The 21,522-nt window shown below is 40.2% G+C and overlaps 1 protein-coding gene across 1 annotated transcript in view; it reads left to right on the forward strand.

Annotated features, from left to right (window-relative positions):
• The window catches only part of npr3 (natriuretic peptide receptor 3), a 58,179-nt gene that overhangs the window by 13,382 nt on the left and 23,275 nt on the right, over positions 1–21,522 (forward strand). Inside the window, exons 2-4 of the mRNA XM_022216443.2 lie at positions 7,620–7,742; positions 8,523–8,698; positions 13,278–13,413. Coding sequence (XP_022072135.2) covers positions 7,620–7,742; positions 8,523–8,698; positions 13,278–13,413 — 435 coding nt within the window. The remainder of the gene's footprint in view (positions 1–7,619; positions 7,743–8,522; positions 8,699–13,277; positions 13,414–21,522) is intronic.

The raw sequence follows: 21,522 nt of genomic DNA on the forward strand, positions 1-21,522 counted from the left end.
TTCTCTCCAGAATGCCTTGATAGTCTTCAGATTTCATCGTACCTTGCACACTTTCAAGACACCCTGTGCCAGATGCAGCAAAGCAGCCCCAAAACATTACTGAGCCTCCTCCATGTTTCACCGTAGGGACAGTGTTCTTTTCTTCGTATGCTTGGTTTTTGAGTCTATGAACATAGAGTTGATGTGCCTTACCAAAAAGCTCCAGTTTGGTCTCATCTGTCCAAAGGACATTCTCCCAGAAGCTTTGTGGCTTGTCAACATGCATTTTTGCAAATTCCAGTCTGGCTTTTTTATGAGTTTTTTTCAGCAGTGGTGTCCTCCTTGGTCGTCTCCCATGAAGTCCACTTTGGCTCAAACAACGACGAATGGTGCGATCTGACACTGATGTACCTTGGCCTTGGAGTTCACCTTTAATTTCTTTGGAGGTTGCTCTGGGCTCTTTGGATACAATTCGAACGATCCGTCTCTTCAATTTGTCATCAATTTTCCTCTTGCGGCCACGTCCAGGGAGGTTGGCTACTGTCCCGTGGGTCTTGGAACTTCTGAATAATATGAGCCACTGTTGTCACAGGAACTTCAAGCTGTTTAGAGATGGTCTTATAGCCTTTACCTTTAAGATGTTTGTCTATAATTTTTTTTCGGATGTCCTGGGACAATTCTCTCCTTCGCTTTCTGTTGTCCATGTTCAGTGTGGTACACACCTTTTCACCAAACAGCAGGGTGACTACTTGTCTCCCTTTAAATAGGCAGACTGACTGATTATGAGTTTGGAAACACCTGTGATGTCAATTAAATGACACACCTGAGTTAATCATGTCACTCTGGTCAAATAGTTTTCAATCTTTTATAGAGGTACCATCATTTTTGTCCAGGCCTGTTTCATTAGTTTGTTTTTTAAATAATTATGTTAATCAACAATTCAAAAGTAATGGCTGTTTTTGATTATTTAATTTTCAATAAATTTTTATTTATTGTTACTTTTGTGAGTTTCAAGTGATTTCAGTGAGAATTGTGGGTTTTTCCTTCTTTAACTGAGGGGTACCAACAATTTTGTCCACGTGTATGATTGCTTAGCGACTATATATATAATATACATACATATTATGGCTGGGACTTCAACGCGTTAATTTCAATTAATTAATTACCGCAAAAATAACACGTTAAATAAATTAGCGCATTAAATCACACCTTTCTCAGTTCCTTAATTTCTGGCACACCAGTAAACTGTGATGAACACACCAGCCCAGTAAGTGGCGGTAATGAACCTAAAATCTGTTTGCCAGCTGCAGTGAAGAAGCACAGGAAGCACTGAGTGACTTCAGCAGTGTTCCCAACTTAGCGACTTTTTTGCTAGCGACTTTCCAAAGCGTCCTAGTGACTTTTTTTGTCAAAAGCGACTAGCGACAAATCTAGCGACTTTTTCTGCCGTATTGGAGACTGACAGGAAAACTCGGATCATTCTGCAGTTACTGTTTTCAATGAGCAGCAGGTGCTGCTGTGAGCTTCTCCTCCTCCCAAAGCACAGGCTCAGTCCAGTAACCCCGCAGCAGACCCAGCGTCTGATTAGAGGAGACCCACATCACTCCGCGGCCAGACGGCAGGTGAATCGCGCGTGCGCAGTCACTACAGATCTCATCCAGACTTATGGAGCGGAATATAAATGAAAATCTTTCTTCACTGTCATGCTAAAATAAACCACAGCATTTAGCCTCTAGTTCAAAAACATATTTTGGGTGTTTTATACTCACTTTTTGGTCTCTTCCACAACGTTATTCCTCTCTCCTACAACGTTGATTACAATTACATTCAAACTGGGAAATATGCAAATTAGGAGATGACATCATTTAGCGACTTCTGGCGACTTTTAGGACAGCCAATAGCGACTTTCCTTACTGAGGAGTTGGCTACACTGGACTTCAGCGCACTGGTGAACAGTGAAGGAAGATGAGAACACACTGAGCTTGTTGGGCGGAAAGTTTACTTGAAAAATCTTCCTGATGGCAGCTTGGATAAAAGCCTGGTTGTTTGCAAATTTTGCAACAAAGAGTTTTCTGATCACTGCAGCACTTCAAGCCGACGGCATCACCTCAATGCTATAAACATGTAGCTGTTAGCACCACAGCTAATGTTAGCTACGACAGTCCTGCTAACAGCTAACGGTGTAGCCATCCCATAATAGACCACTTTAGAAGACACTGAAAGTGCTTTAGTTTACAAAAAGTTGTACAATGTTGAATATAATCGCTATAATTTCATCTTGAGTTTCAGTAATCTGTGAATGTAGCAGACAGATGAAAAATGCAGATAAATAGAAATAAAACAAGCATTTTTGTGGTTTAAGTTGTTACACTGCCAAAGACGCGGCGCCTCGGCAGAGTAATAACCACAAAAATGTCTGTTTTTTAATAACTTAATCATAAACTTTTAGTTTATGAAAAAAGATTTTTGTTTGTAAATAAAAATTTTGATTCCTACAAAAAGAACAATCAAAATGACACCATTTATCAGATGAATCTGTGGATTTTCTACTTTCTGAAGGTCCTTGAACGGCTTATGCTTTTGTTATAGCCATACAGTGGAAAAAAACAAACAAAATCCAGGCTTTAAATCTTCCAAATCACTTTTTTTCCAATATGTTCCATTTTAAAATTTTATTAATTTCATAAATTGTAAATTATAAACACATAATATCTCTGTATTTGAATTGAAAATAATTACTTGTGTCAAATATTGCCATTTGACAAAAATGCAATTAATTGAGATTAATTAATTAATTACAAAGCCTCTAATTAATTAGATTACAGGCCACCTGCCTCTTCCTTCACATTTTAGAAAGCAACTATTCCACAGACACTGATGGTAATTCATGTATCTACTCCTTCTGGCTTTGCCTGCAAAAATGCTATTGTGAATTTCCTAAAGATTTTTGTATGATTATCTGGTACAGCTACTTTAGAGTGAAAATGAAGCACCCTTCTTATGATTGGTCCATTCCTGATGTTAATTCTCCTGCGACATGCACTCCCATCCTGAGTCTGTATGAAGTCTTTGTGTTTGGAGAGAACTCCCTCTGGGCTCCTGCATAGTTGTAAAGCAATGCCTTGCTTTTACTGTACAACCACAAATGTCTTAAAGTTTAGGGCCAAGAGCTATATGTAGCCAATGATAATACACACAACAGTAAGATGGGAATTCATCTGTCAGCTTATCCAACAATTATTTGATTAGACTGAAAATGGACAGTATTTATGTGTGTTACAGTTTGGCTCCATCCAACAGCAACAGATTGAATTTAAAAGGAACTTGCTCACGCTCCTTTCTTTATCCTGTTCACCTCTTAAACCAACCAATCCATCATAATTTGCAGCTGCCTATTTGCTCTAGCTTTTTAAGTTTACAGCCAACACAGGGCACAAAATACACTGTGGACACTCAGTAAGTGCACCAAGTGCTGCCCCATTCCTGAGTTAATTTGTAACTAGCATCATTGCCCCAGCAAAAAGGAGAATCTAGAAGTTTTGAAATATTGCTGGCTGCAAGCACTACACCATGGAATGGCTTGCAGAGCATACACAGGGCCAGTAGTGTGTGTAGAGCCCAGTGTAATTAAAGGGTGCTATAGTGCTGGCAGGACTGAGGTGAAGTTTGTCCCACTGACTCAAGGGATATTTCAGGAGGTGTGTTTAAGTGACAGAGTTGTAAGGAATGTTCCAGGGAGACTCTGAATCTTCTTTATTATGAGGAACGCTGGGGTTTATCGGTTTATTTATTTTTAATCACTTGGACACCAAGGAAAAAGTTTATATAACCCGGTAAAGTAATTCTTTGCATCTGCTATTTTGTAAAAATTCTTTACACATTACAGGACTTACAGTTCATAAATGTTTATTTTAAAATATACAGTTCTCATTAAAATAAATAAGAGTGTCCTCTCCACTGCTGCAGGAATGCAGTTGAGAATTTCTGTGATTCTTTTTATAATAATGCGAGGTCTTTATCTTTTTTTTTCTTTAGTTCTGAAGAACTACAAGCATGTAATCATTTCTTTGACTGTTAAGTACTTTTAGCTGGATTCTGGAATGAATGCTGTTTTACAAATAAGTTTAAAACTATCATTTTTATTACTACTGGATTCCTATCACTTTTGGGTGTGTATCACTGCATTGATCTGTCTGCCTCAGATATTTTTGAAAGCACACATCTAAATAAAGAAGGAACTCAAACATTGGAAGATACTGGTGCAATATCTGCATCTCCCTCAGTGTCAGTAATTCAGTTTAATGTACTTGTCTGCAAAATTCATGAATATGAGCAGTCGGCGTGAAATCAATAGAATCACTGAACTCTGTCGCCTTTCTCCTCTATGAATCATGTGTACTCAGAGTTGAATATTAAGTCATTCATTTTGCAGGCAGATTGCATGAAAATGTAGTAGAATGGGTTATGGGGTTGTGCTCACGTTTCAGTGGCACCTGGAGAGAAGAAAATGTATGGTTTGGGCATGTCAGACATGCTTCTTTGCTCTTTTCAGACAATGTGGTTCTGTTGGCTTTATCAAATTGTGACCATCAGCAGACATGTAGTTGTTTTGTAGAGTGTGAAGAAGCTGGGCGGAGTAAGCACCACGTCTGCGGCCATGTTTTTTTGTTGGTAAATGGTGGTTGGTTTCCTGCTTGAAGGAGTTACAGATTACACAAAAGGAGCTGTTTAACTTTCCATTTCCCATTTGATCTGCTTTCAGACCCTCACATTACAGTGAGATTGGGTATATAAAAGGAGTTCCCTGCAAGTGGGGAGTTCAGTCTTAGAAAACTGGAGCTTGAACATCTGGAGGGACCTTGGAGTAAAACTGCAGCTCCTTTTTTGTCTTGAAAGGTGCAAGCTGAGGTGAATTAGTGTCTGATCAAAATACCCCTCCTCTAGAGGTTTGTGGAGCAATTTCAACTTGCAGTTAACTCCAAGGTGGACCTTGAACATGCAGCGGCATTATAGATCTCATCTGCAGAAATAATCTGTGACAAAGTTAAAGGGAAAATCAACAGAAAGTGTTTTAATAAAATGTTGGGAATCCATGTAGGGCTGCAACAACGAATCGATTAAATTGATAATAATCAATTATTAAAAGCATTGGCAACAAATTTCATTATCGATTCGTTTGTTTATTGTTTATTGTTTATTGGATCCCCATTAGTTGTCACCATGGTGACGACTATTCTTCCTGGGGTCCCTAAAAATTCTTCCTGGGGTGTCGTGTGATTCATGCGTCACTCGCCATGTCACAGAGCCGTCTACTTCACCTGCAGAGCTTTGTCAATGCTGGTTGACTGAAATAAATGTTAAAAAAAACTCCACCTGCAGAGCAAGTTGAACAGAGTGAGGTGGAGGTAGAGCCGAGGCAGTATTTTCAAAGGAAAAGTAAGTTCAACAAATGAAACATGACCGGCACAGAGAAAACCATCTGACCGAAGTCCTCAAAAGTGTGGGAGCATTTCACGCTTCACAAAACAAAAAGCATGCTGCGTGTCCACTACATTCCATTTTCCTGCAGGGCAACGTATGCATCTGAAAATTGCACGGACGGCAGATGGTCACTAGCGAACCACTACGTGGTCACGTGACCGCGCTTTCAGCTTGACGGGAGGCATGTTGGATAAACACAGCGGCTCGGCCACAAATTTCCTCTTTTATTTTGAAAACACTTCAGCGAAAAATATTTCTGAAAGCATTTGAGGTGAGAAATAAGCTGTGCAGCAGCTGAATCTGTCCTTGTTTAAGTTCACTGACAGCTAGTTTAGATGTTTGAGGACAGTAGAAGTCAGTCTACTTTATGCAAATGAGCTCCAGGTAAACACACTGGATTGCAGCTGGAAATGCACCGCAACCGGACCAGCATGTCACATGCGATGTGCCACATCTAGTGGACATGCACTTTAAGTCACTGCATTATCCTAGTTTGTTCCGTTTTAAAGTGAGGAAATGTCATGTTCGTCTCTCTGGTAGCTCGGCTGATGCTAGTGTTTGCTTGTTAGCTGATTGATAACAGTGATGGGGCGTGTGTGTGAGAGATGTTTTTTATTTCACTTTAATCAGCTTAAGCATGGTTTGGATATGCATTATAAATAAACATAACTTGCACACAATGGTGGTAATAATTTGAAGATTAAGCCTCAAGTTTTCATTTTCTGACAAAGTCTGAGTGAAAACACTGGTCTGTGTTGGAGTGAGGCAGGATGAATTGCACTGAGAGGCTTCATGATGAGAAAGACATCATGTAAACCACAGCAAGCAGCTGTCTGACTGAGAGCATCCTCAACATGACCGTCACTGACATGAGGCCTCTGTTGATGGTTGAAGACAAAGGCTTCACTACAATCATCTTATTTGTTCTGTCCGTCCAAATCTTCTATTTCTGAATAGAGGCAGAAATTAAAAACGTGTTTTTTTAAATCCGATTCATCGATTAATTGAAAAAAATAATCGACCGATTAATCGATTATTAAAATAATCGTTAGTTGCAGCCCTACCGCCATGTATTGCCAGATCAGCTGTGGTATTTCTAGGCTCTCTCTAAACTCTAGAACTCCACAGGAAGGATGAAACACTATTCTTCCAAAAGATGTTCCTTCATTTGGTAATGTGATCATGGCAGAAGAGTGCTGTCTAATACATTGGTTCAAAATCTCCCATAGATGTTCAGTTATGTGGAGATCTGGTGACTGCAAAGACCATGGCATATGATTTGTAACATTTTTTTAACCATCAAACCATTTTGTGAGCCCTCAGCTCAATGGATGGGGACATTGTCATCCTGCCCGTGAGAATAGTGTAAGAGATGACTTATCTGAACATATCACTGTTTTCCACATCACTATGCCTTTAGTTTTTGCTCCACTGGACTCTCAAATATGCATTCATTTTTGTACTGATAGGTTTATGGTCTACTAACATTCTATAATTTTGCTCTCTGCACAACTATTGCCGGACTGTTCTTGCTGACAGCAGGATCACATCCTGCGAGAGGAGGAAATTAAATATTGTCTGTGCTTGTTGTTTATTAAAACTTATAGTATAGGGCAGCATTTTAACCATTGAAATTTCCAGGACATGATATGTAATAGCAGGAAAAATCCAAAAACCAAAGGCAAAGAGATGAAGCTATGCTTGCATTAGCATGTTTCCATCATGCAGCTTTTCCCACCGTTAAAAATATTGAACTCCTGTTTGAAATTAAGTGTGACACTGGATGGAATTTAAACTACAGGACAGTCTCATCCTATAGCTCATTGTGGCTGGAGTTAATGCTGGGTTGGGACAAAAAATGACCCACAGTCATACATTCTGGGTGGGACTGAAACTGTTTACCAGGACAGGTAATATTGAAAATACCCCTAACTCCATTAGGAATTAAGAGAGAGAATAAACATTGTAAATCACTTTGAGTGCCACCAAGGTAGAAAAGCACTATGTACATTCAGACCCTCTACCCTTCTTTGTTAAGTTTCCATGGTCTTTATGAACACTGTTTGATGAGTTACCTACTAAACATTGTTCTTACTCAGTTATTTTATTTTATGCTATTCAAGCATTGCTTATTCTGTCTCTGTGTGATTTTCCTGCAGTGATGATCATGTGCATGGGAGCGGACAAAATACGAGAGATTATGCTGGCTGCACACAAACGACAGTTAACTAGTGGCAATTATATGTTTTTTAATATTGAGCTCTTCAATTCATCCTCTTATGGTAAGTTAACATCACATTTAATTTAACTAATTGTATTTAACAAACTGAATTATTATTATCCATGTTAGCAGTCTTACTGGAATAATAAAGTTTCTCTGTATCGATGATGCCAGTCTAAGACTTCAAACATTTTCAGAATTTGAAAATGACAACTGGCAGTCCATAACCATGGTGTTTTGGATATTTGTTTTGCATGTCTTGATTTAAATATGAGATTTAGATGCATATCTAGTTGGTGAGATGTTAAGTTAATGAAGAGAAAACAGAAGCAAAGACTGAATATTGGACTTACATTCATCAAATGGACACAACCCCCAACTCTACGTGAATGATAATGTTGTTCTGTGTCTCAAAGGTGTAAAGAGGTTGCTGTTGGTTAACAGTTTTTCTGCATAACAATCTTTTGTTAAAGTCAGACATGCTTCATACCAGTTAACCTCCCTAAACACCCACTTTTACTGTTGCCCACCTTACATTTTAACATTAATAAGATACATTCCTAAAATGATGTGCCTTCCTCCTACAGGCCTCTGTTCAATAAGCACTGTTCTGTAGCTACTTACCAGTCTGCCAGTGTATTCAATTTAGCTGTAGGGATGATTATTTTTCAAACTGATTTTGTCTACAATTATACAATTTCACTTAGCAGACATTATTATCCAATGCCATGTACATCTGAGAGTAGATACAACACAAGCAAGGATCTTGGACTAAACAATCATGTTTGTCAGGTATGTGTGGAGATGTATCTTGTTTTGTCCCTTTTCTATTCAACTCTAGGGAATGGCTCATGGAAGAGAGGAGATAAATACGACAATGATGCGAGGCAAGCCTATGCTTCTCTGAACACCGTGACACTGCTCAGGACAGTCAAGCCTGAGTTTGAGAATTTCCTTATCGAAATGACAAAATCCATCGAAAAAACTGGACTGAATGACTGCAAAGATTGTGGAAATGTACGTATGCATGTCAATCTCACACTAAACAACCAATTTTCACGGTGTTGAACACATCTTATTGGAACTGACTGATGTATGAGGAACTGCAGAAGCAGCTAAGTGAGGAAGTACAGTGCCTTGTGAAAGTATTCGGCCCCCTTGAAGTTTTCAACCTTTCACCACATTTCAGGCTTCAAACAAAGATATAAAATTTTAATTTTTTGTCAAGAATCAACAATTGGGACACATTCGTGAAGTGGAATGAAATTTACTGGATATTTTATACTTTTTTAACAAATAAAAAACTGAAAAGTGGGGTGTGCAATATTATTCGGCCCCTGTACTTTCAGTGCAGCAAACTCACTCCAGAAGTTCAGTGAGGATCTCTGAATGATCCAATGTTGTCCTAAATGACTGATGATGATAAATAGAATCCACCTGTGTGGAATCAAGTCTCCGTATAAATGCACCTGCTCTGTGATAGTCTCAGGGTTCTGTTTAAAGTGCAGAGAGCATCATGAAGACCAAGGAACACACCAGGCAGGTCCGAGATACTGTTGTGGAGAAGTTTAAAGCCGGATTTGGATACAAAAAGATTTCCCAAGCTTTAAACATCTCAAGGAGCACTGTGCAAGCAATCATATTGAAATGGAAGGAGTATCAGACCACTGCAAATCTACCAAGACCCGGCCATCCCTCTAAACTTTCAGCTTGAACAAGGAGAAGACTGATCAGAGATGCAGCCAAGAGGCCCATGATCACTCTGGATGAACTGCAGAGATCTACAGCTGAGGTGGGAGAGTCTGTCCATAGGACAACAATCAGTCGTGCACTGCACAAATCTGGCCTTTATGGAAGAGTGGCAAGAAGAAAGCCATTTCTCAAAGATATCCATAAAAAGTCTGGTTTGAAGTTTGCCACAAGCCACCTGGGAGACACACAAAACATGTGGAAGAAGGTGCTCTGGTCAGATGAAACCAAAATCGAACTTTTAGGCCACAATGCAAAACGATATGTTTGGCGTAAAAGCAACACAGCTCATCACCCTGAACACACCATCCCCACTGTCAAACATGGTGGTGGCAGCCTCATGGTTTGGGCCTGCTTTTCTTCAGCAGGGACAGGGAAGATGGTTAAAATTGATGGGAAGATGAATGGAGCCAAATACAGGACCATTCTGGAAGAAAACCTGTTGGAGTCTGCAAAAGACCTGAGACTGGGACGGAGATTTATCTTCCAACAGGACAATGATCCAAAACATAAAGCCAAATCTACAATGGAATGGTTCACAAATAAACGTATCCAGGTGTTAGAATGGCCAAGTCAAAGTCCAGACCTGAATCCAATCGAGAATCTGTGGGCAGAGCTGAAGACTGCTGTTCACAAACGCTCTCCATCCAACCTCACTGAGCTCGAGCTGTTTTGCAAGGAAGAATGGGCAAGAATTTCAGTCTCTCGATGTGCAAAACTGATAGAGACATACCCCAAGCGACTTGCAGCAAAAGGTGGCGCTACAAAGTATTAATGCAAGGGGGCCGAATAATATTGCACGCCCCACTTTTCAGGTTTTTATTTGTTAAAAAAGTATAAAATATCCAATAAATTTTGTTCCACTTCACGATTGTGTCCCAATTGTTGTGGCTTCTTGACAAAAAAAAAATTAGAATTTTATCTTTGTTTGAAGGTTGAAATGTGGCGAAAGGTTGAAAAGTCCAAGGGGGCCGAATACTTTCACAAGGCACTGTATGTGTGGTTTAAGGCTGAGTCAATGGGAATATAAATTGGTGGGGGTGGGGGGGTTGTCACTTATTGACGGACGGAGGAACGAATGAATATTCGCTTTGGTCCGTAATGTCAGCAGTGGTAAGCGAACGGAGGAACGAGCCGAAAATTCAGCGAGGCGAGGCAAGGAGAGGCGAATATTAGGATCGGTTCCAATAGTGACAACTGAAGAGGGAGCATGTCAGCCCAGTTCACGAGAAGAATACTGAGGCGGGGGGACAAATATTAGGATATTTGGGTCCAGAGCTACTGTTGGCCAGGTTGATTTCTTGGTATAGACGTCCTCTTCAGTAGTGCCTGTTATGAATACTGGTGGAGCTCAAGTGCAGGAAACAACGGACACAGGTTCTTTTTATGAATGGATTTAATGTTCTTATAATGAAAACTACAAGTCCCAAAATGGGGTGAGAAACAGGAAATAATTTGTCAACAAAGACAACAAAGGTAGCGCCAACTAGTGGGTTAGCGAACTATACACAATGCAAAACTTTTTAACTAAAAAGTCTCTCAATGCGTGAATAACAGCAAACACAAACTAGCCTGGCTTCAAATACCGTTTCTCAAAGTATCTCAGATTAAAGACGACAAATTAATCATTCACAGGAATATCCAATCTTAACCATCTCTCACAGGTGCTTAGCTCAGACTACAATCGGTCTTCCTCAGTTGCTATTCACGGTTCTTCAAAATACCAATTAGCTTCAACAGACAAACAGTCAGTCTTTCTCAGTACTTAACAATAAGAGGATCTGGGTGCTCGGACTGGGTTCCAGGGCTTGCTGGTAAACTGCAATCGGCCGGCGGTCCGTGTGGTAGCCGGTGCTGGGTAACCATCTGTGTGTTGACCGGACGCCGGTACTGGAACGCTTCAGCTGAGCCTCCTCAATCGAACAACGAACGAAGTAAAACTGATGATCTGAAGTGCAACGGAGACGGGAGCAGCTGATCCGGAGACTGAAGAGAGGAGCAGAGAATGCATTAGAATTGAGTAAGAATGAGTAGTGGAAAAGTAATCAGATGAGTGATTACAGGAATGGTGGTGGCTATCGCTTTGCTACGATCCGGCACAGAGAAGCGAGCAGCGTCTGCTTATAAAGGAGGTGGTGAAGATCTGCTGAACATCTCCCGCTGCACCCCACGCCCACTGATCATGATTGCGGATCGAGAACACCTGTTGCCACTCCTGCCTGCCGAGCCAAGCCTAATTAAGAGGGAGAGAAAAAACACATACAAAACAAAACCACAAAACACTGCTTAACTAGCACAAGCTGCCGCTGGCCTGACAGTGCCGCCCATTAAACTACTAAGTCAGTTATCAGTTGCCAGAATGTAGCTCTGGCAGCATTAACCTGCTACATAAATAAAACTTCAAGCTGTGCAGCACTGCAGCATGATCTGATCCAGTTATCAGCATGGATGGCAAGTTGTCTGTTGACCAAATACTGGGTGTAAGTGATATACAATATGATGTCACATCAGAATAATAGTGTTGCTTGGTTGTTTCAAAGGTCTGTATTAGCTTTTAAAATTTGACAATGTTTATGGCCAGGAAAAACTGTTTAAGGTATTTGATGAAATGCAATACAATTACTAAAACTGGTTGAATTGATAAGCTACTGGTAGTGTCAGACAAAATAGTCTTGTGTTTATTGCAATGCACCCAGTATTCAAAAGATGTGTAATGACTATTTTTTTAGGACAACCTTACCTAGCTCAGGTTTGGTGTCAGTACATGAAACATTCTCCCAGATATGAACTCAATTCCTGTTTGAGGCATTCTCACTTACTTTTTTCATGTACGAAAATTTGTAAACCTAAGACTAACCCTAAATTCCAATATGGCAGTTGCATCATTTAGGTTGACATAAACTGACAAGCTGACATTATTTTGCTCTTGGGATGCCCCGCTCTGTTATCAGATGCTAGAATGGTTTGAGGCAAACACATCAACAGTTACTGAAATGCCCAGTAACTCTCTTGGTTTGTTTATTTGTTTTTTTGTTGTTTTTTGCTCTCTCAAAATTGGATGCCAAGTTCATGTACTAAGTTTGGTTTTGATAGATCAACACATTGCTTCATGACAAACACTTTAGAAAATCAAGCATGCAAATTTTTGAAAAGGTATAATGAATCATCGTGTTTGGTCTGAGAGGACAGAAACATTTTTCAGTGTCAGTTTAGTTAATGTTCATACCCTGAAGCTCTAACCTAAGCTTGAAACTTCGTATTTATAACGTTATGAGGGATGAACAGATTTTTCTGTCCGTGACTGATGTTAAAAGGATGCATGGGTCTCTGCTTTCTTTGCTTTCTAGTATTGCCTGTGGCTAAAATGTATGTCAGCACTGCATTTGATTCACAGTAAAGTTAGTTAAACAGCTAATTTATTTGAACAAAGTTCAAGACAGCACCGAGTACTTGAGGAGCACACATTAATCTTGATGAAAGAAAATGAATGTAGTATATCCACTCAGTGTACTAAACTTTAAAACTTTTTATCATATGTGTCTGGGAAGAAAAGATAGAAAGACAATGGAAATCTTGCCCCTTTAATTTTTTATACCCCAAAACAACCTGTTTTATCTAGGATGTGCTGAGAAAATTTAGATGGCTAGATCTTGACCCCTTTATCACTACTGATAGTGTCAAGTGTGTGTTACTGTGTGTTATTTCTGAATTCTTCCAAAATTAGAGTTCTGTGAAGCTTTGTTAGCAACTGTCCTATAAAGACATTGTGCAGTGATCTGTCAGAATTTGGCAGCTATAGTACAAGAATTACCATAATTTCCCTTAATGCCTGTGTGTTTAACGTCAGGTCAACATGTTTGTTGAGGGATTCCATGATGCCATGTTGCTGTATGCCATTGCCTTGCATGAAGCCATGAAAAGTGGATACAGCAAGAAGAATGGAACAGAGATCACATCACGCATGTGGAATAGAACATTTGAAGGTAATACACACTCTGCACACTAGATGACCAATATTAGTGTGGTGTGGTAAAAATCTAATTCAGTGTTATTTCAGACATGCCTTTGTTAATATTGTAACTGCAAAGTACCTACTGCAGTACAGATGTAAAAAAGAATAAGTATATGCAGTGGAAATTATTGTCTTTTTTTGACACATTTGGACAACATAGCACTTTATCCTCTTCAAAATAGTTTGAAACCGATGGTATACTTCAAAAAATTACACATAAAATTAAAATTCTGCATCTTTTTTAAATTAAAAAACTATTTTTAGTCAAATGAAATTGTACATTTATCAGATCTTTATATCAATGAAATGAGAATCAGGGGATTCCAGATTATTTGCAAATAATTAGAACTTCTTGGGTGACAGGTACAGCCTGTTGTATTTAAACCTCATACTTCTAGGCTCTGCTGTTCCCTTTCATATTGGTATGTTGTCATCACTCCAAATGTCCAACTCCAAATCATCTATAATCATTTTACTTTTGAGAAAATCCTAAAAGTAATATAGATTTCAAACAGCTGCTAGTTTGTCCAGGGCTGGCTGTCTCAGAAATTGCAGCTGACATTCAAATCATTTGATGCACAAGGAGCTCTCCAAGAACCCCAGCATTTCATTACAGGATGTGCAGGTAACTCTGCAGCTGTTGGTGTCAAAATGCTTCCTTTACAATCTGGAAAAGACTGCACAAATTTTAGCAGCATGGGAGGTGTGTTTGGAAAAAGCCCTTCCTCTCGAAAAGGAACATTCAAGCAACACTAAAGTTTGAATATGAACATAAAAAGACCAGGACTTTTGGAATAATGTGTACTGAACAGGTGAATCAAAGACAGAGTTGTTTGTCCACAATAACAGTAGACATGTTTAGTGTAGATCACATCAGCTTTGCAGCAGGAGAAACACTGAAATACCTTGAAATAAAATCTGAAATGTTGGTCTCTCGTCTCATATTCATGGTTTGATGTCAAAGCCAAATGTTTTCAGTCTATAACTAAAAATAAAGGAATTGGCCTTACTGTTCCAACACTTTTGGTGAGGAGTGTATATCAATATACATGCAAAAGTATTTTCCACCTACAGAAATCTTCCATTTTTGCATATCTGTCATTCTTAAATGTTCCAGACCATCAAATTACTTGTAATATTAGACAAGGATAACCCAAGAAAACACAAAATGCAGTTTTTTCAATAATGATCGCTGTTCAGGCCATCTTAATTTGCATGAAAGTAATTGCCCCCATTGGCTAGTAGTCTACCATGACCAAATTCATTTGGCAATTGGGTTCAATCTCAAAAGCCACACAAATATATGATTCCTGCCAGGCTTGTTGAACCAAAAAGTCTTAGTCTTATTTTTGTATATTTGTCACGTGCAAATGTTTTACATTATCAAAATAATTACTCCACCAAGGAAATGGCGGAGTTATGTGACGGTCGGCGTACGTGAATCTGTGAATCTGTCTGTGTGAAACATTACGGAAAAACCGACCGACGGATTTGGATGACATTTTTAGGGAAGGTCAGAAAGGACACAAGGACCAATTGATTAAATTTTGGCATTGATGCAGCTTATACTGTGGATTCACAGCTTTGTTAAGGATTTCCCATTGCCAGATACAGCAGCCTGCACGGTGTCGCTGAAACCATGACGTGAACACTGTGTCTGCTACCTGCTGACGATCTAATGATTGCAATCCTACAACAAAATTACTGTGATTTATCAGTTGGAAATCATACAAGGAACAAATGATTAAACTGTGGGGTGTTTGAGTCCTATCAATTCCTGTCACAATATATTTAGATCACGCGATGTAGCAAACCCCAGACACGTTGAGGTCCGCCATCAGCCTTACTGTGAACACAAATTCACCTTTATGTCCTTCCCTCATTTCTTCACCGTAAGAACTTTTCCCCGCCAGGTATTTATAAGTTTAGACACATCCTTTGCTAGACAGCAACAGCGTCGAACCATTTTCTTTCATCTTTATGTGAATTTTCAGACTTTATGGCAGCGTCTTCGTCATGTCAAGAAACCTCTTCTAAGAGAACTACTTCCTGTGCTGCTGGAATGGTGACAAAATAAAAGCCTGCAACATGATAAAATACATCTTTACAATAAAAAAAAGCTGTTATTTTTAACAGCAGCAAAACAAAGGCTTGCCAAAAGTGATGAACTGATCAGCAGACCTTTAAAAGGGTGATTTATACGCAATTTGGTATAAATACATAACAAGCACATGCATAACACATGCCTGTGCTCAGCGCAAGGTAATTTTTAATTGAAGATTTCATCCATCGGAAATGATACATCAACTGAGCAGCCTTGGCAGAGTACTGCGCTCTCTGAGTGCTTTTCTTGTTTTAATATAAGACAAAGATAACACAAGAAAGCACAAAATGCAAGTTTTAAATCATTATTTCATTTATTGAAGGAAAAATGAATGTGAAAAATGTATTTGCCCCTTATCAAATTACCAAAGTCATTTGGTAATTGGGTTAACTCTCACCAGCCACACTCACATATGATTACCACCAGGTTTGTTTAACTTAAACATCACTTAAAGTAGAACCCGTGTGGCACTGTTAAGTAGCTAAAGGGTCTCAAAAAGCAGCACATGGTGCCACTTTCTAAAGAGATTCATGAACAGATGTGAAACAAAGTCATTGGCATTTATCAGTCTGGAAAGGGCTACAAAGCTAAGGCTCTGGGACTCCAGAGAACCATGGTGAGAGACATTATCCATAAATGGAGGAAACATGGAACAGTGATGAACCCTCCCAGGAGTGGCCAGCCTACCAACATTTCTCCATTTCGCGCATCAACATCTCATCCAGGATGTCCCGAAAGAACCCAGAAGAAAATCAAAAGATCTGCCAGCCTCACTTTCCTCAGGTGAGGTCAGTGTACATGATTCCACAATAAGAAAGCTACTGGGAGAAAATGGCATCCATGGGAGAATTGCAAGGCGCAAACCACTCCAGACCAAAAAGACATAAAAGCTTGTCAGCCATTTGCAAAAAAAATCTAGATGAGACTTTTGAAATAACATTCTGTGGAGTGATGAGTCAAAGGTGGAACTTTTTGGAAGACACTGGTCCCCTCATATCTGGCATAGAGCTAATACTGTATTCCACAAGAAGAACATGATACCAAGAGTGAAACATGGTGGTGGTAGTGTGATAGTTTGTGGCTGCTTTGCTTTCACTGGACCTGGACAATTTATCATAATTAGTGGGAGTCATGAATTCTGCTGTCTGTCAGAAAATCCTCTTGGAGAATATCCACCCATCAGTTGATGACCTAAAGCTCAAGTGCAAATGGTTTATGCAGCATGAAAGTGTCCCAGAGCATGCAAGCAAGTCCACATATGAATGCCTCAAAAAGAACTAAATTAATATTTTGGAGTGGCAAAGTCAAAGTCTGGACTTGAATGTAATTCATATGCTATGACAAGGCCTTATAAAGGTTGTTCAGGCTCGAAAAACCACCTAATGTGGTCAAAATAAAACTGTTCTGTAGAGAAGAAGGAAAAAATTCCTCCATGGCAATGTAAAAGGCTGATCTCTGATCTCTGTATAAAATAAATATATATAAGTATTTAATGATCTGGAACATTTTAAGTGTGAGAAATATGCAACAGTAGGAGATTTCTGTAGATGGATAGATGGAAAATTTGCCCATGCAATATATGCACTGGCCCCCAGAAAAGCTCCCCACCTGGATTTAACTTAGCAAATAGGTAAGAATCCTCCATTGGACAATTACTGCTGTGATGAAAGCATTTCAGCAGGCAACAACTTATTTAACCCGAGCTGATGCAGTGTGGAACTTCTCATTTCTTAAAAAGCCATGTCAGAAGACATATCCTGTTGTCATGGAAAGGATGTTAATCTCTTTCAGAAAGGTCAAATTATTGGAATGCAACAAGCAAAGAAAACAAGTGAGGAGATTTCTGAAACTACTAAAATCAGATTAAGATCCGTCCAGTGTATTATTAAAACCTGGAAGGATAGTGGTGAACCATCATCTTCGAGAAACAATTGTGGTCGGTCATGTGGTCTGATGAGTCCAGATTTACCCTGTTCCAAAGTGATGGGCACATCAGGGTAAGAAGAGAGGCGGATGCACTCATCATGGCTAGTGCCTACTGTACAAGCCTGTGGGGGTTAGGGTTTTGATCGAGGCTCATTGTGAATGAATGGTTCAGGAGCATGAGACTTCATTTTCACATATGAATTGGCCTCCATAGAGTCCGGACCTCATCCCCATTGAGAATCTTTGGAACGTGCTGGAGAAGATTTCGCACAGCGGTCCGACTCTATCATCATCAATATAAGATCTTGGTGAAAAATGTATGCATTTCTGTGCGGAAATATATGCTGTGACATTGAAGAAGCTTATTGAAACAATGCCACAACGAATGAGTGCCATGCTCAAAGCTAAAGGCAGTCCAACAGAATATTAGAGTACCGTATTTTCACGACTATAAGGCGCACATAAAAGTCTTAGATTTTCTTCAAATTGTGCGGCGCGCCCTATGGTGCAGTGCGTCCTGTGTGTGTTGTTGTTGTTGTAAGGCGGACGTAGACCAGGTGGTTTTTTCCACGCATCACCATCGCTGTTGATCTGTGACTCTATGCGTGCCCATCCCACAGCCGATGTGAAAAAACAAGTGAAGCAAATGAACTCTGAGCTTGCTGTCATTCCGGGAGGCCTGACAAAGGAACTCCAACCGCTGGACATCGGTGTGAACCGGCCGTTCAAAGTAAGGCTGCGAGCGGCGTGGGAGCGATGGATGACCGATGGAGACCACAGTTTCACTAAGAGTGGAAGGCAGCGCCGGGCGAGTTACGTCACAGTTTGCCAATGGATTGTAGATGCTTGGGCTAACGTGTCTGCTGGCACTGTTGTTCGAGCTTTCGCAAAAGCCGGCATCATTTCCGAGGCGCCGCACGGCACGGAAAGTGACTCCGACAGTGAAGAAAGTGAACCTGGCATGTTTGATGGAGGTTTAGCGCAGCTGTTCAATTCAGAAACAGAGGATGAGGACTTCCATGGGTTTGATTGATGACGATTACCGGTAAAAAAAAAAAAAAAAAGTGAATACCAAACTCAGTTTTGCTCCCGCTCTATTTTTAAATACGCACAATTGTGTGCTTGTTTTATCTGTGTTTTACCATGCCCGCGCCTATTGATGATTAAAAAAATGTTAGTACTTTGTAATCAATACTTAAATAAAGCACAACCAAACTCAGTTTTGCTCCCGCTCTATTTTTAAAAACGCACACTTGTATGCTTGTGTGTGTGTTGTTGTTGTAAGGCCGACGTAGGAGAGGACACCATGAGAACGTTAAAGGGGGAAGTGTGGGCGTGGATTGTATATAAAACCCTCGCCATATAATCAGGTGCGCCTTATGTGTGTTTTAAATACAGTAATGGCACACATAACTGAGACTGCGCCTTTTGGTACAGTGCGCCTTTTGGTCGTGAAAATACGGTATGCAACTTTTTTTCCAGCGGGCAGTGTATATATAAACTTTCATGCCCTCTTCCTCTTTTTAGTTGGTGGATCTCAGGTATGTATGTGTGTAGGCGTGTAAGTGGATGTGTGTATGTGTCGCTTCGATTGATTAACCATCTGAGTGATGACATCTGCACCAGGGAGTGACTTTTATCACCACTGTCATAAAAGATGGGCTCATCTCACCATTCGTTGCAGGACTGTTGATGAGACAACAGTCAGTCAGTTCAGGCCAAACCATTCTGTTCTTGTTGAACCTGCTTTCTGCTTTCTGCTTTCTGCGCCCTGCGTGGAATTTCCTCCCGCTGTTCCCTCTGACACACATGCCACCAGTCTGGACCTCAATTCGTCTTTGAACCACCGTTGCTGGGCCCACCATTAGCATCCAAGTTCAAACTCCCCCCATACCATGCTTCGATTCCTTCTCCATCCACAGACCCCTCTGTCCACTCTCCCTACCTCTGCCTGCCTACTAAATCAGTCCCTCCAGAAATTCGTGCAAATTCAACCAATCTCCACGAATTTTGTGCAATCTTGCAATTTTGTCCAATCACCGCAGCTTTTCTGCAATTTTGGCCAGCCTCCCATGAGTTCCACCAATCATAGCAGTCCCCAGCACAAACATAATGTACGTATGTCACCAAATTCACTTCCTTGTTTTTGGTTCGAAGATGCAAACATGTCCCATTCTAATGTCTCTCATTTACCAACAAAAATTATCGCTGAAGACTGTGCAAAACAATTAATTTCCTGATGTTCTTCACCAAAGCGGAAGTAAACTGTTTTACACACATGCAATATTGTGGTGGAATACAAAAAAAAGTAATCGATTGATAAACACTTTTCTACCACACAATATATAAAGAGAATGGCTCAAACGAGTGGACCACAGACCAGACAAATCACTGTGATGGAAACTGTTGCTTCCAAATATGTAGGAGCACTGAAAGAATAAAGGTAAGTTACAGTAATTACTCCGCCAAGAAACATGGCGAAGTTATGTGACAATCAGCATATGTGAATCATTTCTCCATTAGCAACATTATTCAAAAGCAGACCAAGGGATTTAGATGAAATTGTCAGGGAAAGTCAGAAATGACACAAGGAACAAGTGATTCGATTTTGGCCATGATGTGGATTAAAGTCTGGATCCACGGCTTTTATAAGGATTTCCTATTGAGATGGGATGGGAACCATGGCAACAAGTGAACGCTACCTCAGCGGCCTGGTGACGATCACATCAATGTGACCCTACTATAAATCCACCACTGTGGACGTATCGGAAATGACACAAAGAACAATTGAATAAATTTTAGGAGTGTTTCTGAGTCCCATCAATTCCCGCCCATATTTATGTCACGCGATTCACATGTATAACACGCTTGTGTTCATCGCAAGGTCAGGTAATAAACAGTCTTGGTGGAGTACTGCGATCTCTCAGTACTTTTCCTGTTAACTGACATGACAAGGCATAAGCGCGCGTGTGTGAATATGGGTGTGCCAGGAAGTGAAATTAACTTTTTAAGCCACAGACAGATATGTCCAAATGTGATTCATTCAATAGTAAATTATGATTTTGTGCCCTAAATCTACCAACCACTTCATGTTAAACCAGTATCTGACTGGTGCTAATTTTCCACCATGGTGTGCCAGCTTTTGTGTAAATGGGTTGGAGCATTACAGAATTAATTTCGGAATAAATATTGTCAATTACAATGTTGAAGCATGTTCTAAAAGCTGAAAAAATGCAACTTTTTAGCAATTGTCACTGTCTGCTGCAATTTCATCGCAACAAATAAGCTTAAAACATCGCAACTCACATTGCAATTTTTTAGAAAAGCTGCCGCGAATTCAGGCATGTATACCTACAACAATCTTGAAAAACGCCCGCAAAATCCTGGAGGAACTGCTAAATAAACTAGCTCATTACACAGCTTAACCTCTGGTTTTCACCCACAGTGCAATGGCCAGATGGTCAATGGTCAATCAAGATCCTCCATCGCTGTATCACCTCAGAAAACCCTTCTTCCTGGAGTTTCCATTTGACATGGGTGGAGTATGCACACAACTCCCTCACTAATTCCTCTTCTGGTTTATCCCCCTTCCAGTGATCTCTTGAGTACAAATCTCCAGTTTTTCCATCCTGGGAACAAGAGGTCACCATCCCTTTGGTCCAAACCTTTCTGGCACACTGGGAAAGGACCTGGAAACATGCTCGGGCTGCCCTTCTCTCGTCATCGCAAAGGATGCAGACAACAACAAACTGTTGTCTCTTCCTAGCTCCGGTATATTCCCCTGGTCAGAAGCTATGGCTTTGTGCTAAGAACCTCACCTCAATTCCAAAAAGATGGCTCCTCACTTTGTTGGACCATTTGAAAAAGACTGTATAATTAACCCTAGTGCTGTGCAACTCAACTTTCCTCCACCATGCATGCACATGGTCATCATTTTATGTTCCATGTGTCACAAATTAAGTCCACCCGGGATAGTCCTCTGGACTTTGGATCATCTCTCAATCTTCGTCTCTGAACCCACAACCAACATCCAAGTCGAACTCACCATTC

Source organism: Acanthochromis polyacanthus, chromosome 7, assembly GCF_021347895.1.
Source record: "Acanthochromis polyacanthus isolate Apoly-LR-REF ecotype Palm Island chromosome 7, KAUST_Apoly_ChrSc, whole genome shotgun sequence".
NCBI classification, from domain to species: domain Eukaryota; kingdom Metazoa; phylum Chordata; class Actinopteri; family Pomacentridae; genus Acanthochromis; species Acanthochromis polyacanthus.